The following is an 18,750-nucleotide window of genomic DNA, read 5'->3' as shown; positions in this document are numbered from 1 at the left end:
CTGAGGAGCAGCGCGGTGTGCGCACGGACGCACATGCGCACCCATTTGCCCGACGGCGTTCCGAGCTTAAACTCGGAGAGAGGAAAAAAATTATTTCATATCAATCACAAGACTTTTGAAAAAATAACAATATGTATAATTTCAGTTAGTTTTAGTTAGTTTTGTAAACTCACAATTCAGTTTTAGTTAGTTGTCGTTTCTTCCTTTTAATTTTAGTTTTTATTTATTTCAGTTAACGACAATGTTTTTTCAATTTCAGTTTTCGTTATTTCATTCGTTTTTGTTAACTATAATAACCCTGGTCAAAGGTCAAGTTTTCTAAAACACTTGTGAATGCAATAACTTGATAATGATGCACCATAGGATTTTTAAATTCATCACACAAAGTTGGAGAAATGCTTCATGCTCTATTCAGTTTTTCAGGAGTTTATTTGTTAAATAAATGGTGCCTTTGAAGCCATGGTGTTATAAGCATTGTTTCTTTATTTCAAATGTATTTTTTTAATTGTTTTACTTTTTCCTACTTATGGAGAGGCTGATGCATTTGTCATTTGTCTTAATTTTTTAAAAAACATTTTACATTACTAAGTGTGGATTTCTGTCATCATTTGCATGTAATTTCTGAACATGCAGATTTTTATAGCTATGCTAGCACTGATTTGCATTTTTACAGTGCACACACAACATTCATTATCCATCCATCCAGCAATCTTTGTTTAAATTAGTTATCCATTTGTGCCTGTTTAATGACAGTTTATCACACCATTTGTTCATGTGTTATTTTCTAACATTTAATCACATTTAAATGTACTGCAGATATGAAGCCACAGTTACCACACTGACTACATTTTATCTATATTTTGTGCTACTGAAACAAAAGTTATTAAAAGCCAAAAATACACTTTTCAGAATCAGAAGCCTTTATTTTCATCAAATGCAGGTTCTTTGACGAAATTGTGACAGCTGCCCAGTGGTTAGTGTGTTACAAGAAGTGTTACACACACACACACACACACACACACACACACGTATGTATGTACACGTATGTACGTACTTACAAGCGTTTGTGTGTGTGTATGTGAGAGAGAGAATGGGTGAATGTGTAAGAACAAAATAAAAATACAACAGAAAAGCAAGGGAGGGTGCCTGTGAGATATATCTATTAATAAATAATGAGAATTGCATTGCACATGGGTTGTATTACACATAGATTTGAGGTATTGCAGAAGAAGAATACTGCACTAATTACTGAGGGGAAGGCATTTGCACAGTTCAGTTTTGAACTGGTTTAAAAAAAAAGGGTGAGTAGTGTCTATGGAAATTTTTCTGGCCCGGCAAAGTCCATGGGAACTAGCGATGTTATTCAGGGTTGGCAGAAGGCTTTCAGTTACTTATTCTGCCATCCTGGTTACTGTGTGCAGAGCTTTCCTGTCTGCTGCTCAGCAGGCAGCAAAACACACCATAATGCCCTGTGTCAATACTAACTTTGCTGAGCCTTTTTGACGAGCAAAGAAGTGTTGGCTGTCCAGGTCAGGTCATCTGATATTTGTGTCCCCAGAAACTTAAAGGAAGCCACCCTCTCAACACTTTCTCCATTGACAAATCTGACACATCTTCACAACCTGTGGGTGATTGGTCAGAAAGTCCTTGACCCAGGAGCAGATTTGGGGGCAGAAGTTTAGGGTGCCCAGCTTCTCAATCAGGATGTCGGGGAAGATGGTTGATCTACTGATTGAACGCCAAGCTATAATCAATGATCAGAACCCTTGGGAGTTCTAGGTGGGTTAGGGCGGTGTGGAGTGTGGTGCTGATGGCATCTTCTGTGGACTAGTTTGGTCTGTAGGTAAACTGGTGTTTGTCATGGGCTTTGATATGCTGAAGTCTTTTGAAGCACTTCGTGACCACAGACGTCAGTGCCACTGTTCTATAATCTTTGAAGCTTGAGATGACGGTTTTTTTTTGGATGATGGTGGCTGCCTTTAGACAGGACAGTAAGAGGGAGGTGTTGAAGATCCCAGTCAGAACCCCTGTCAGCTCGTCTGCACATGCGTGAAGCACTATGCCTAGAACATCGGCTGGTCCAGCAGCTTTCCGCTGATTTATTTCCTTAAGTGCACACCTCACCTGGTGTTCCTGCAGGGTGAGAGTGGGATGACTGATAGATTGGTGGGTCACCTCTGAAGTGGTAGGTCTGGGTGACTCAAAGTGGGCGAAGAAGAAATTGAGTTCTTCTGCTAGTGAGGTGTCAGCATTGACTGCAGCTAGCATATTGCCTGTGTAGTTTGTCACGTTCCGGGTCCTGTGCCACACCCGCCGTGAGTCATTGGCTTCCAGGAGGGATTCCATTTTCTTCCTGTAATCTTCTTTGGCTGCTTTGATGCCCCTCTTGAGGCTCTTGCTGCACTGTACATTTCTGTGTTACCTGACTTGAACGGTGACTTGTTTTTCTTGTGAAGTTCCCAATAAGTTTGATGTGTCACATGACTCTTCCCATTGAAAAAACTAAAGTTGGATCCACAGTGGCCGACTTCAAGATGGCCGCCATGGTCCCATCCCTCTTGAAAAGTTCCCCCCTCCCATATACTAATGTGCCACAAACAGGAAGTTAATATCACCAACCATTACCATTTTATTAAGGTGTATCCATATAAATGGCCCACCCTGTATAAATCAGCTGGTTGGTTTGATTGATGGTCGACATAGAGATTGTCTGTATTCATGCATTCACATGTTCTTGCAGACTTTCAGAGGATACTTCACTTAGTCTTGGTAATTGTCCCCGGAAGGTCCAGGTTTCCAGTTTACTTGTGATCTAATCTTTCAGGTCAGCTGTACCATGCTACTTTCCCACCGCCAAGGAACCAGTTAGCGTGCCAGTGCTGGTGCTGTTCCCAATGAACCGGCGAAACACTTAAGAACGGGTCGCGTTTCCACCGCGTTTTTGTGAACTGTTCCTTTAGGTATGAGTGTGGGCAGGTCCTCATCTGGACACGGAAGCCGAAGCGCACAAACTGGGAGAACACACTCCCCTTTCTTGTGCTGCAGATACGTTTACAGTCCAAACCAAACAACTGCAGCATCTCTGTGCAGCACAGAGGTAAACACACAGACAGCGATTAGAGCAAGACAAGTACGCACTTGTATCCTTTTATCTGTGTATATGAACTGATACAAAGCAGCATTTCAGGCTTAGAGCCCAACCTAATTCACAGCCGTGACAATCGCTTCACTTTTCTCATGTAATACACACATAATATGGTAGAAAACTTGATGTTGAGATGGCAGAGTCCCATCCTTCTGCTGCTTTCGTCACGCGTTCTTGGTTCGAGACCAGCTAGTTTGCGGGGCCAGAGTTGAACCGAGCACAGAGTGCTTCCACGGTGGAAAACCCACCTAATGGTTCAAATAAAGGCACCGGCTCCGGAACCCTGTTGATGGAAAGAGGCTTCAGTGTTCTTGGGGCTTGGTACCCAATCTTGGAGTGTGAGGATGATTCACCCCACTGACTGAAGTCCTTGCTGTAGCATGTTGTTGTACCTCATCAATCTCTAGCATTCCAACAGTTCCTTTTTCTCATTGTGTGTACACTTGTGCCGTAACCTCATTCCAGTAGCTCACTTATTCACCAGTATGTCTTGGTTCTCACACCATTAGGCAACCTTGTTAATCCAGCACGTCCAAGTCTGTATGCTTCAATCATATATCTCTCACCTATTCAACTTGGGGGGGCTAGCCTGGGGGCCTTTGCTGCCACTTTCCACCGCCGAGGTTCAGGTGCCGGTGTTAGTTGCCTGTGCTGATCCCAAGGAACCGGTGAACGCTTAAGAATGGGCCTGCGTTTCCACCTCACTTTGCGAACCGATCATTGACGTATGTGTGGGCGAGTCCTTGTCCAGAAACGGAAACCGAATGTCGTGTTCCTCTCGCCCAGAAACGGAAGCCGAAGGTCGCTGTGCTTAGCCCGGAAACACTTTTTCCCACCGAGCGCAAACATGGCGGATCACGGTCTCCTTTTGCAAACTGTTTTTCTCCTGATGAGAACTTTTTTTCGCTCTCCAAACATGAGTACTGCAACATCTGTCTGCAGCGCAGAGAGAGAATGGCAGACAGCGATTAGGGCAAGACAACAGGTATGCGATTTACTTCCTTTTTAAAGTTATGAAGTGGTTGCCCTAACGAATTCAAGTTAAATGTAGCTTACCTCTCCAGATCCTTGATGGGCACTCTAGAGAGGACGAGGCTGTTGATTCCACTGGTCTGCTAGTGCTGCAGGACGATGTTGAATCGCTGCTAAAGTCCATTGAAATATCTAGAGCAAATGTGAAAAATCAATGTTATGTAAATCATGCGGTTTCATATCACCTTTAATACATGGTCCCATGGCCAGATAGCAATTGCACAAACTTATTTTACATGTACTTTAAAGCAGTATAGTCGTAGTCTACAAGCTAACAGTGTTTTGATTTTAGCAATATATGCGGCTGTGCTAATGTGAAATGTTCTAAAACAATAGCGGCTAAGGCTATTAGCGCAGCAACTGCTACAACTTAAACATGTAACCTACATAAAGAAAAAGGCACCCCTTTAATTTAGCTAGGTGCAATTAAAAAAGTATCGTGAGAGGTTTATAGACTTACTTAATCTGAGGTATCCGAGGTGTCCTTTGCCACATCACTCCTTAGATCGAGCACAGTGGTTGTAGAGTTTAAAGCCCCAGTCAGCTGATTTGCCGGTCTGTGTCCTAACACAGAATCCAGCACGTCAAAATGCACAGCATTTCTACCTCTGCTGCGTCCAGCACTGTGTTTAGAGAGTTCTTTTTTGTGGTCCCTGTAGTCCTTCTCAAGCTTTTTCAATTTGTTTACCATTTGCTCCGGTGTTCGGCTGAAACCAGCTGAGAGAAGCTCCGCTTGAATCTTGATGTAAACCTTGGCTTTTCTCTGGGAGCTTTTCAATTTGTCCTGTATCTCCCGTGAGGACCAAATCATAAGCAACGCATTTGTTTTGGCTTTTGACCACCGCTGATCATCTTGCACAAAGTTGTGTGGGTAAAATTGCGGACATATTTTTGACTTTTCCATTGATGCAGACTTTTTGTTTTAAGTTTGTTTAACTATAAGATCTGTATAGAAATATAACTACTCAGCAGGACCTAAGCTGACGTTGTTGACGAGCGGTTACACTGTCCGATCTGCTGTGCACATGCGCTGAGTCATTTTGCGCCTCGTCATCATCACGACCAGAGGAAAATCGCATAGTTCCTCTTGGATCTAAGGTTTTACTAACAGCTGGACCCTCTCCAGCACCCTGGCATAGACCTTACCTGGGAGGCTGAGGAGTGTGAGTCCCCGATAGTTGGAGCACACCCTTCAGTCTCCATTCTTTAAAGATGGAGACCGCACACATCTACCAGTCCAGTGGGAACCTCCCCAGATCACCACACAATGTTGCAGAGGCGTGTCACCAAAGACAGCCTACAGCATCTGTTTGTAGGGCTGTCTGTTTCGGGGATTTCCCACCACGACAGGCACCAACCACCTTGCAGCCACAGCTCTGAGCAGCAGCCTCAAACAATGGAGGTGCGGAACATAGTCCAGTCGGACTCAATATTCCTCAGCCTCCCTCGGAATGCTGTTGAAGTTCAGCTGGAGGTGGGAGTTGAAGATTCCATGGAATGGGGCCTCTTCCAGGTGTTCCTAGCGCATACTTTGATCTTGTTCTCAAAAAATAGAAGAGGAATAACCTCCCTCTTTCCATGCCACATTAAGAGCTTGCAGCTCCACACATCTTAAAAATGTCCTAAATGATTGGTAGGCCCACATTCACGCACTGTATTCACAATCTATGGACTGGCAAAAGCTGTTCTTTATGCTAGCCATAAATTAGCACCTCTCTAGTTAGACTGGCAGCTTCAACAAGCTATCAAGGAAGGACTTGGATTCATTCTTTCTAGTGTTTTACATCATATTGGATGGTGTGCAGTTCTGTAGACCTGTGGGTCTGTGGGCTGTTGTAATTACTATGCTGACTCAGTGTGTAAAGAGCCTATTAAAATCAGACTTGGATTTTAATTCCACTTTTCCTGTTTCTCATAAGCAGTTTTCCAAAACAGTGAGAGACAACAAAATTTTCCATTTCAGATGTTTTCCGATTGTCGATTCACAACTTTCAGACACAACATTGCTGCCATGAAAATGCCATTCCAATCAAATGACATCATTCTGTCCCAGGTCACTTTTTACATTTAATAGTCATCATTACTTTATATTGTCCTGCCTCTGTCCACATAGTCCCTTTGCTTGTGGTTGCAGACCTCTCATTAAAGTATCTGTACTTGAAGTATGGTGGAAAAGTGTTAATTTTAAAAACAAACAAACAAAAAACTGAAGTATGGCTCAGAATATAAATGTTTATCTAATATAATGTTTATCTCTAACACACTAATAAATGCTTTAATTTGTTCAATAGCCATTGTCTTGAGAAAATGTGGATGATGAAAGCATCTATATATAATTTAAAAATCAGCTGTTGTTTAGTTAATATTTAGGGCCATTTTTTTCTGGTCAGATATGTAGTAAAGGAGTTTATTAGGTAGGACTCAAAGATTATTTGTTACTAATTCAGTATCTGACCAATGTGACACATGCTCATATCTCTCCTTCTGGTCCCGAGTTGCAAGTAATGACCTGAGAACTATTTTGTGAATGTTATCATTTCACACTGAAGTCAGCCTTTAATTTTTGGAAAAAATTGGGTCTTAATTCTTTTATATTTACAGTTCTATTTTTCTATGTAAATAATTGTTTTTTTTTTATTTGTTTTTTTTTTATGTATTTATCGAATTGGTGTGGTGGTCTTGTTTTGTTTTATTGTGCAGGGGTACCCTCTTCTTCTTCTTTTTAAACCAAGATAAATTTCTCCCAAGGGAGACAAATAAAGAATCTTGACTTGACTTGAGTTTTATTGTCTTTGACATTGATGTAAAAGTTGTTCTAAGTGAGATGTGAAGTCAACTACACAGAAACAAGCTCTCTTTCAGTGGCTCTCCAGAGAATAACAGACTCCATTTGACAATTGCTGTCATGGTCATGGAGTTGGAGTATGTCAGACTACAGGTCACAAAGCCAGGCTGTTTAGAGATTTGTAGTTAATAATCTTAATTATTTCCAAGTTTTTAATCAGTTAAAGTATTACTCAGGCTGAGACAGTTCTACTGCTCATGTAATTGCTAAAATTATAGTTTAAGGCTTGTAATAGCACTGAAGTGGAAAGCTATTAACTTATAAGGTGGGATATTTGAGCGTTTTTTTTTTTTTTTCTTTGTTTTGTTTTTTTGTTTTTGGGCTTGAGCTAGATGTGCTATCTGATATAACTTCAGCTTCCCTAATTTACTTTACCATCAAAAATGCATCCATCCATCCATCCATCCATTCATTCATTATTCCTATTGTGCTTATTGCTTTACCTATTGACTGATTTTGTGTCCATTTGCTCTTCAGGGTCTCCCACTACTGGTCCAAAGAACAATTGCCAGAACCATCATCCTCCAAGAGAGCATTGGCAAGGGGCGGTTTTGGTGAGGTGTGGCGAGGGTAAATGGCCGTGGTGAGGAAGTAGCTGTGAAGATTTCTCTTCCCGAGAGGAGCGCTCATGGTTCGTGAGGCTGAGATCTACCAGACTGTGATGCTAAGGCATGAGAATATCCTGGGCTTCATTGCTGCTGATAATAAAGGTGAGAATCCATCAGAGAGAGATCCAAGAAGATGGATAAGGCTTGATGGAAACCTGTGGGTAAACATGCTTATTTATTTTGGATATTGTTACAGTTACTATTCTCAGAAGATTAGACATGTGAAATGAACTATGGTTGGTGTGAAAGGCTGCATTAAGAATAGGTGAATCCAAAAAAATATTCTTAACAAACAAAACATTTGCATGTATTTTAAATGGCAGTTATGTGAACGCCTTTAAGCTGGCAACATGCTAATAGACAGCTTTCATGACTATGCTGGAACATCACCTTCTTTGGATGAGTTTCCACATCTCCCTGTCACTCCAAGCAAATAACTGGTTCCAAGGAAGGTGATGTATGCTTGTGAAAATTCCGAAACAAGCCAACACTGATGACATAGTTGCCTCGCTGTCTTCACTGATAAATACAAGATTTGACTACCTTGGGAAAATGGCTGGTGCAAACGCAATAAAAATTAAAGACTTAAAGAAGACCATTGATTTTACTTGTGCTGAAATCAAGGACGTGAAAGAAAAAGTCAACTAAAAAACAAGCTTTTCCTGACGAAAGGTGGGTGGATGACTGTGGACTAAGGATCTCCAAGCTGGAAAGTTTATTCTTGGAGGTGGAATTTAAGATTCAATGGAGTTGAAGAGTCTGAGAAGGAAGCTATATGGCAGAAACTACTGAGATTTGTGAGGATGTCAGATCAGAAGACCAAGCTTTGCAGAGCCTTTCTCTAAAGAAGACAGAGAATGCAGGAATAAACTGTGCCTCTGCTCAAGAAGGCCAGAAAAGAGGGTAAAACAGCACATTCTGTTGGAGTTCGTGTTTTTATTAATGGATCTGAGGTTAATCTCCTTTCCTGAGAACAACTGTAGCTTAGCACTGTCTCATGTTACTTTTTTGTTGTTCTCATCTTTAAGCACTTTCTAACCAAGAACCTGTTTAATGCCTGTCTGTACAGGCAATGAACAAAATAAGCCATGTTCTGTTGACTTGTTTAGTTTATTTCTGCTGGTATCTCATGTGAATAATGAAACTCTCACTTTATAAGTGATCTTGAAGTGATCTTTATTGAGCAGTTACGATAAATGGACTAGTTCTTATATAGTGCTTTTCTACTCCAGCTGAGTACTCAAAGCACTTTATACAACACGTTTGCATTACCTTCATACTGGAAGCTAAAAACCTGCTTGAGCATAAATTTAGCTTAAAAAGAGATCAATAAATTAGCTAGCCAGTTTTCGGAGAAGTCCTATAGCGCTAATTGGGAGCTCTTTATATTTGAAGTTGATAAATCCTTGAGAAGGTATGGAAGTTAGATTGGCAAATCCAAAAAAACTGAGGAAGAAGAGAGAATTGCTAAAATTGCTTTGTTTTATCAAAGGTTTCCCATGGACCATTTCACTGGAGGGTAAAATGGTAAATGGACTAGTTCTAGCGCTTTTCTACTCAGTCAGAGCACTCAAAGCGCTTATGCAACACGTTTTTACATTTACCCATGCACTCCCATTCATACAAGCACTTCCATGTTTTTACTAAGCTAAATGCTTTTAATTAACATTCACACACATTCATACTCCGACAGAACGGTCGGAGAGCAACTTGGGGTTAAGTATCTTGCCCAAGGATACATTGGTAGCCTGGAGTAGCCAGGAATCGAACCGCTGACCTTCAGATCAGTAGGTGACCTGCTCTACCTACTGAGCTACGGCCACCCCTAAAACTAGACTGAACTTAGTAGACCTTCAGCGAAAACTTGATGATGGCTTAACTTCAGAATTTTACAAGTGCTTCTCGAAGCAGTTAGCTCCATTTCTGCAACAGGTCCTTATAGAAAGTATCAAAAAACAGTACGCTACCTTCAAGCCTTCACCTTCACTCAGTGTATCATCACACAGATTCCTACGTCTGACAGGGATGTGTTTTTTTTATTTAGAACTGGAGGCCTATCTGTCTCCTCAATAATGAATTTAAGATCTTTGTTGTGTTAGGCACATTTTTTTCATCATCCACAACAAGACACTCGCTTCTATCTGTGCTACGTACTCAAAGAAACTCCATATGGGATGCTGCCACTTTCTCGGCAGACCGCTGCCATTACTTTTTGGACCAGCATGGAGCATGCACGCACACAGTTGCGGCACTCCCAGCTTAAACTACTGGAGTGGAAAGATTATTTCATATCAATCCACACCGCTTTTAAATAAAATGACGAAAACAAACATTTTATCTATAATTTCAGCTTGTTTTAGTTTTATAAGCCCACAATATAGTTTATCATTTTTTCTTTTAATTATTATTTTTATTAATTTAAGTTAACAAAAAATGTTTTTTCAATTTCAGAAAAAGAATGTTAAAGATGTTCTTTGAGTCAAAAAGACAAATATTGGTGAGATTTAAATTAAATACAAATATGCTGGAGATCTCCTTGATGCCCATGAAGCATCTGGGGGAATGTGAAGGTTATGGTTTGGGTTTTGGTGATGGGAGAGTTTTGCAGAAATCTTGAACTTCACACCATGGACACTAGGGTTCAGCGATGTACTCCATGGTATAATCATCCTGTTGTCCTCCTATGGGTTCCCAGATGATTGATAGCATCACTGTGGCCAGGGTAGTAGAGGAGGTTAACATGTACCCATTAGTGCTATCCATCCTTTTCATTTCTCAATTCCAGTACAGAGACACACACTGACCTTGACTAATGAACTATTAAGTTTTACTTAGTGAACATAAATGCATGGACATCAGTTAAACATCTAAAATGGCTTTAAGTTATAGCATTTGCTTGCTCTGTATTTTTTTATTTCAGGCTTATAGTTTTATTAACTTGTCTGGTTATCTGTTTAAATGTCTTGCTTCTCTGTTTCCCACTTGTGGAAGTGAAGTTTTTCAAAGACAAATGCCTGGTGGGGAAAACAAGTGAAGGAGATTAGACAATCAATTATCTTTTCAATTCAAAATTAAATCCAGCAGTCAGAAATATCCTCCTGATTTCTGACGTTTTATGATCAAGTATCATTGTAGCCACCCCCCACACACATTCATTTCAATGCATGCAAAAGTCCAGCTTTGAAGTTGTATGTAAACCTAGACAGTTCTTGTTCCAAGTGTTAGTTACATGTGGGGGTACAACATGAAACAGCAATGAGGGATTTTATATTTATTGTGAATCTCATAATAATGGTAATATTAATTTAATGCATCAGTGGGGAGATGAGGTAGAATTCGCCTGGATTTGTGAGCTGTTGTTGGTCACTTTGATCATTGTTGATACTCAACATTATCATCCATCATCCTGGGCCAATGCATAGCTTAACTGTGCAATTAGACTGAAAACTGACAGCTTGTATTCTCTGTACTGGAGTGTCCGGCATAGTCAATGGATCTCAGCCCTATTAAACTGTTGTGGGAACATCTTAACCATATAGTACGTTTGGGGTGTCTATCAAACCAGTCCAGTAAACAAGGCCCTGGTTACCTCAGTGAATTGGCATATAGAATGCTGAAGGTTTGTGAGGCTGTGATTGCTGCACATGGATAACTGTTGGAGAAACAAAGTTTAAAAGATAAAATAAGTCAAAATCCTCATTTCTAATCTTGTCAGTTCCTTAAATATATTTCCTTTTTACTTTGCAGCTCATTGATGATTTAAAGTGAGAGTTTTCATGAAAAATACAAACTTTGCTAGGTACAACAAAAATTTTAGCCAGTAGTGTTTGTCAGTCACTAAGATGTTCTGCATACAATTATATATAATCACTAATTGGTTAAAAATTAAACTTTAACAACTACGTTATTACTGTCTTAGAAAATAAAAGGTTAAGTTTTAACCTTCATTTCTTTGCTTTTCCTCCTGTCTGTGTGCAGATAACGGAACATGGACTCAGCTGTGGCTGGTGTCAGACTATCATGAACACGGCTCCCTGTTTGACTATCTGAACCGCTACACTGTCACAGTGGAAGGCATGATCAAATTGTCACTGTCCACAGCCAGTGGCCTCGCACATCTCCACATGGAGATTGTTGGCACGCAAGGTGAGAAGCACACACCTATATTTATTCCAAGCACATGCACTGTATGGCCCTGTGTAAATAGATAAAAATGAATAAATGGGGGTTTTCTTTTTCAGATTGTGTACATTATATTATATTATATTATATTATATTATATATAGACAGTATATTGTCTATACTGTCTATACTGTACATAATGTATACAGTTTTTTATTTATTTATTCTGTATTTGTATTTTCTTATTTATTTTTATCTTTTCATACTTTCTTATTGTGGTTTCTTATTGTGTTTATAGTATCTGTTGTGGCTCTGTACAATAGCTTGCTGCTACTACCCCATTGTGGGACAAATAAAGGGATTTCTATTCTATTCTATTCTAAAATACAGATACAACCTAAGCAAATGTCTGAATCAGCTTCTTCAAGAAGCTTTTTATTCCCGGCTCGTGCTCATATTATATGCCATTTAGATGTAAATATGTATGTCTCGATGGGCTTTCACGACGGTTACACAGTGGCTAAGAGCAATGTTTATCGATATTCGTGATATTCGCTTTGTGGCGAGGGTGGGGATATTTTTTGCGAGGAGGTTGTAGGTTGTATATCAGGACAATTGGGAGGATTGTGGGTTTTTTTATGTGTATATGTAGTGTTTACATTTATTGTAACTGTTGATCAATGTGCAATTTATTTATTTTGGGGTGTGTGTGTGTGTGGAGGAATCACTGAAACCAGACTGGGTTTTTTGTGAATGAAGGCCCAGCATTTTCCTTCTTTTACAAATTAGGGCAACCTCTGATTTATATGTCTATACTTATAATTAATTCACACTATCAGTAACTTTGTGTATAGCAGAGGATTCCTCAGGGCAGTATCTTTGATTAGAGCCCTCATTGATGACTGTATGTTGAAGCATTGAGGAGTTACAGCCATTTGAAGTTTGCATATCAAAGGCTGGCTCACATCTGACCCTTGGATTCTCCAAATGGCACATGTGAGACCACGCCTGGACATCAGCACACAAAAACTTTATAAAACAGTAGGTTTTTGTGCTATCTTGATAAAATTTGAAATACAAGTTAAAAAGACTTCATTCTATAGCTTCATTGTATTTTCCAATCCATGCCTTCTACACTCAGTGTGTAGTTACATAAAAACAAACAGGAAAAATCTAGGCAAGGCAAAAATTGTCTAATTTTTCTGTGTTCCAAACTTAATAGCTACATATTCATTACAGTTACAGCATTTTTGACTGTAAAAATGAAAAATATAGCTTGTCTTCTTCACAAAGAGACCAAGCTTTTGCATGTACTCTGTTGTGACTTATTTATGTTGTTAAGTATAATTAGTAATATTCACTGAATTTAACATGTTTGTACATAATTACACCGGGTTAAGTGAAATGTATTTAAGTGTCAAGTATAATTATTTTAGAAAAAGGAAAAGTTTTATTTTGGAGAGTTTTCTAACAGGATCGGGTTTTGTTTGTGTCGTTATCTTGTCAGCTGTTGTTTGGTGTTGCTAGGATATGATCATATGTTCCATTGGACAGCTGTTACCTTGCTCGTTAAATAAAAAACTGAACTTTAACCGTTCAGAAAAAGACATCGGAGCATCCATCATGATTGCAGAAGCCTTCACTACGTAACATACTCCAAAGAGTTCAGGAACAGCAGCTGATTTAATTTGGGTATGCTTTTTCAGGCGTTTTTGGTGATTTTGGAGCAGCCAGTTAACAGGTTAATTCATTTAAAAAGAGAGACACCCCCCACACACCCACACACACACAAAGTTTGACCTCACATTAAATATCTTGTTTTTCTTGCCATCATTGTTGAACAGTATGGAGTTGATTAAAAAATTGATTCAAAAAGTGAAACTTGTATATTATATTCATTCATTATACACAGACTGATATATTTCAAATGTTTATTTCTTTTAATTTTGATGATTATAACTGACAACTAATGAGAACCCCAAATTCAGTATCTCAGCAAATTAGAAAATTGTGAAAAGGTTCAAAATTGAAGTTACCTGGTGCCACACTCTAATCAGCTAATTAACTTAAAACACATTCAAAGGCCTTTAAATGGTCTTTCAGTCTAGTTCTGTAGGCTGCACAATCGTGGGGAAGACTGCTGACATGACAGTTGTCCAAAAGACGCCTTGCATAAGGAGGGCAAGACACAAAAGGTCATTGCTAAGGAGGCTGGCTGTTCACCGAGCTCTGTGTCCAAGCACATTAACAGAGAGGTGAAGGGAAGGAAAGGATGTGGTAGAAAAAAGTGTACAAGCAATAGGGATAACCGCACCCTGGAGAGGATTGTGAAACAAAACCCATTCAAACATGTGGCAGAGATTCACAAAGAGTGGACTGCAGCAGGAGTCAGTGCTTCAAGAACCGCCACGCACAGACGTATGCAAGACATGGGTTTCAGCTGTCGCATTCCTTGGGTCAAGCCACTCTTGAATAAGAGACAGCCTCAGAAGCATCTGGCCTGGGCTAAAGACAATAAGGACTGGACTGCTGCTCCAGTCCTCCAGTCCAGTCCAAAGTTATGTTCTCTGATGAAAGTAAATTTTGCATTTCCTTTGGAAATCAAAGGCCCAGAGTCTGGAGTAAGAGAAGATAGGCACAGAATCCATGTCGCTTGAGGCCCAGTGTAAAGTTTCCACAGTCAGTGATGGTTTGGGTTGCCATGTCATCTGCTGGTGTTGGTCCACTGTGTTTACTGAGGTCCAAGGTCAATGCAGCCGTCTACCAGGACGTTTTAGAGCACTTCATGCTTCCTGCTGCTGACCAACTTTATGGAAATGCAGATTTCATTTTCCAACAGGACTTGGCACCTGAACACAGCGCCAAAGCTACCAGTACCTGGTTTAAGGACCATGGTATCCCTGTTCTTAATTGGCCAGCAAACCTGGGGTACTGTGAAGAGGAAGATGCGATACACCAGACCCAACAATTCAGAAGAGCTGAAGGTCTCTATCAGAGCAACCTGGGCTCTCATAATGCCACTCCATGCCACTCCGCATTGCTGCAGTAATCCAGGCAAAAGGAGCCGAAACCAAGTACTGAGTGCTGTACGTGCTCATACTTTTCATGTTCATAGTTTTCTGTTGGCCAACATTTCTAAAAATCCTTTTTTTTGTATTGGTCTTAAGTAATATTCTAATTTTCTGAGATACTGAATTTGGGGGTCTTCATTAGTTGTCAGTTAAAATCATCAAATTAAAAGAATCATTTGAAATATATCAGTCTGTGTGTAATAAATGAAACATATACAAGTTTCACTTTTTGAATTTAATTACTGAAATAAATCAACTTTTTCATGATATTCTAATTTTATGACCAGCACCTGTAGAAGTCCAAGAAAAGAACATCACTTGGGTAGGACACTCTTCAGCAACTTACCCAGTAACTCCAAAGTTGGGTACTCTTCTTCAGAGAAAATGCAACGAGGAGAAACACCTGCAATTGGCCACCTTAACCCTTTCTCATAATTGGATTCACCTGTATGTAGGTCAAGGGTCAGTAAGCTTACAAAACAGATTTTGTGTTCCTATAATTAGTGCTAAAGGTATTCAAATCAATGAAACGACAAGGATGCCCAAACTCATGCACCTGCCTAATTTTGATTAAATAATTATTGCACACTTTCTGTAAATCCTGTAAACTTGATTTCACTTCTCAAGTATCACTGTGTTCGTCTGCTCAATTATATATTTAACTGAAATTGCTTATCCGAGCAACCAATGATTTTATAAAGGAAAATCATGAAAATTATCGGGGTGCCCAAACTTTTTCATACCACTGTATGAGCTGGACTGTGTCTAATCCCTCAACTTCACACACTAGCTTGGGCGTCTTCTTCAACAGAGAGGTGATGTTCCATGCCTCCAACAACATAGCTCCTAGGATCACTACGGGACACTGACTTTTCCACCATGATAAGGTGTCATTTCACAGAAGAGTAGAATAATAACCATTTAAAGTTAAAGGACAATTTTATGAGACTGGATGTAAATGTTTATTGTAAAGTCATTTAAAAGAACATATTGTTTTTAGTTAGTTAAGGGCATTTTCTGACTATATGCTTCTTCGTGTCCAGGAAAGCCAGCAATTGCCCACAGAGACCTGAAATCGAAAAATATTCTGGTGAAGAAAAACGGGACCTGCTGCATCGCTGACCTGGGTCTGGCTGTCCGTCATGACTCTGCCACCGACACCATCGACATCGCTCCAAACCACAGAGTAGGGACTAAAAGGTAACTGCATTTTGCACTAGGCCTGTAGAAAGCATACAGGTTGTTAACAGATTTCATAAGAAGGTGGTCGCTAAGCAGTGGTCATCTTCCTTCCTTTCTATCTGTCATGTCCCTCTCTGGCTGTCATTGCAGCTATCTTTCATCATGACCTGTAGGCTATCCTTTTGGGATAAACCAACCTCTATGCCACTGTGTTGGCAGATGTGATATTGTCAATGTGAGTGAGTTTTGACATGTTTTACAGCAGTCACCTTAGGCAATTGAGAATGGAAACAGTCAGGCCATTAGGGTGTCTGCTATTTTGTCTTTCTGCAGAGTCAATTAGTACAGACCTCCTAACTTCATTTGGCTTCAGATTAGCTCAAGAACAGTGTGTAGAGAGCTCAGTGGAATGGGTTTCCGCTGCACCAAGTCTTAGATCACTAAGCAAAGCTTTGATTCCACTGATGTAAAGCACACCACCACTGGACTCTAAAGCAGTGAAGCCACTTAACTGTAACCTATGAATTATTCAAGGATAAAAAGGCACCTAACTCAAAGGAATCAATCAGTGCAGTTTACACAGATCAACTTGGCACAGAGACAGCCAATTTAAAATTGTATCTCTGGTCACTTTGTTACTAGTGGTCTGGTGCAAAAAATACATAATTTGTTCCCATTTTGTTAGTTGAATCTATGAAAAATACCAATGATAACAGTTTGATAGGTGTAAAATAATATTTTTGCACCAACATGATTTCCAAAGAGCTATTAGGCAAGAACTTATCTTGGCATTTTATATTTTAAAATTTTTGAGAAAACTGAATAAATACTACCTAAAGAAATTATAAGAAAGCTTGTCTAAGAGAGTTTAAGATGTGTTGAAGAATAAGTCATACCAAATATTAACTTTCAAGCTCAGTGTGTTTTTCCCTTATATACAATATTTCCATGTTTTATGCTGAAGGGTACCTAAAAGAATATTAATGATTAATGTTAATAATAATGTGCTGTTCAATACAACAGCCACGTCAGTGGCTCAGTTTTACTGGCTTGATGTATGTTTTTACTGGCCTGCGAGTGGAATATATATATTCCCCGAGGGGGAATATATATATTCTCCTCGCAGGGGGAATATATTTATATATTGTTAAATATTATTTATGTCATATGAATCTAAATATGCAAAATAATCTTTATAAAACCTTGAAATAAATATGGACTCATACACCCCATGTACCCCTTTACCTTTTCTTGCAGGTATCACTGCCATATAAAGTAGGACGGCTGCCCACAGTTTTCAGCAATCTGCCTAATTTAAGCATTGTATCAGATGGTTAACAGTTCATCTGCATATTTTGTTTTAACTTTAGTAGCTTTACTGTAGATCTTCACAGTGGTGGATGGTGCTTTTTGATCAGGTTGTTTGAGAGTCCCTCCAGCTTTTTCACTGGTAAAGTTTTTAGTGGTGATTATATTAACTAGCCCTCCTGTTTAAGGACAGTAGAAAAACATTTTCTTTCATGCCACCTGAGCTCATCATCTCAGTAATAGCTCTGTCTCTGTGTGTGTGTGTCACAGGGTTTGCGCCGGGTAGTAAATCAAATGAGCTCAAATTAAGGCTATTAAGGCAAATTAAGGCTAAAAGGTAGTAAAAGTAACAAACAGAATTTGCCTTGGTAGTAAATTTTTCATCACCCCAGAGGCAGGTCACCAGCCTGTCGCAGGGCTAACACAGAAAGACAGACAACCATTCACACCTATGGGCAATTTAGAGTGACCATTTAACCTAACCCCATTAATTGCATGTCTTTGGACTGTGGGAGGAAACCGGAGTACCCAGAGGAAACCCACGCAGACACGGGGAGAACATGCAAACTCCACAAAGAGAGAAGCCCAGGTGGAATTGAACCTGGACCTTCAAACGTGTTGTATAAGCGCTTTGAGTGCTCTGATTGAATAGAAAAGCGCTATATAAGAACTAGTCCATTTACCATCTAGATGTTATTGTAGCTGTGAGGCAGTAGTGCTAACCATCACGCCACCGTGTACTACCCTGCACCCACCCAATCTCTCCCTCACCGCGTCACCCGTAAATCATGCAGGAAGTGACAGCATGGCACAGTTGTCAACTTATCGACTTTGTCACTAGATCTAGTGGCTTTTCAGACCCCACTGGCAACTTTTTTTCCAAAAAGCAACTAGCGACAAATTTAGTGACTTTTTCTGGTTTGTTGACGACTTTTGGAGAGTTTTATTAACCTGCAGTTCTCCTCTGTTGCTGTGTTTTGTGTACATAAAGCCTTCATACTGCGTCTGTTTATATGCTTTGGCATTGGCCAGACCCCCAAAAGTACCCCCAAGAGGGCCCCACCATACCACAACTCTATAGCAAAAGTTGGTTTGTACCGTAAGTCATGTCACCTTAATAGCAGAATTGGGTCTTTTTTGTGTGCTTGCAGAGGCCGCATTGAGCAGGTGGGCCCTTTGCTGTGATACGTCAACGCATATGTCTATGGATTTACTGAGCTGAATAGAATCCTGCTGACTGAAGGATGGAATTTTGTTCTTTCAGTCTTTCACAGTACTGGATGTACAGGAGTATGCACAGAAGGAAGCACTTTGGTGAAGTCTGCTTAACCAGACTGGCTTTTTAAAGAATAAGTCAGCTTTTTGCTATTTTTGCACTTTATCTTTTCTGCTTACATTTTAATAGCACAGCTATGAATCTTTTGTTATGGAGGAAAA

At 39.8% G+C, this 18,750-nt stretch overlaps 1 protein-coding gene across 1 annotated transcript in view; it reads left to right on the top strand.

Annotated features, from left to right (window-relative positions):
• tgfbr1b (transforming growth factor, beta receptor 1 b) overlaps positions 1-18,750 on the top strand; it is an 89,429-nt gene that overhangs the window by 52,570 nt on the left and 18,109 nt on the right. Inside the window, 5 exon segments of the mRNA XM_030756322.1 lie at positions 7,500-7,623; positions 7,626-7,655; positions 7,658-7,732; positions 11,609-11,776; positions 15,867-16,023. Of these exon segments, the coding sequence (XP_030612182.1) occupies positions 7,500-7,623; positions 7,626-7,655; positions 7,658-7,732; positions 11,609-11,776; positions 15,867-16,023 (554 nt within the window).

Source organism: Archocentrus centrarchus, chromosome 20 (assembly GCF_007364275.1).
Source record: "Archocentrus centrarchus isolate MPI-CPG fArcCen1 chromosome 20, fArcCen1, whole genome shotgun sequence".
Classification (NCBI taxonomy): Eukaryota; Metazoa; Chordata; class Actinopteri; order Cichliformes; family Cichlidae; genus Archocentrus; species Archocentrus centrarchus.
Note: the sequence above shows the minus strand (reverse complement) of the source record. Positions and strands in the feature narration are given on the sequence as shown.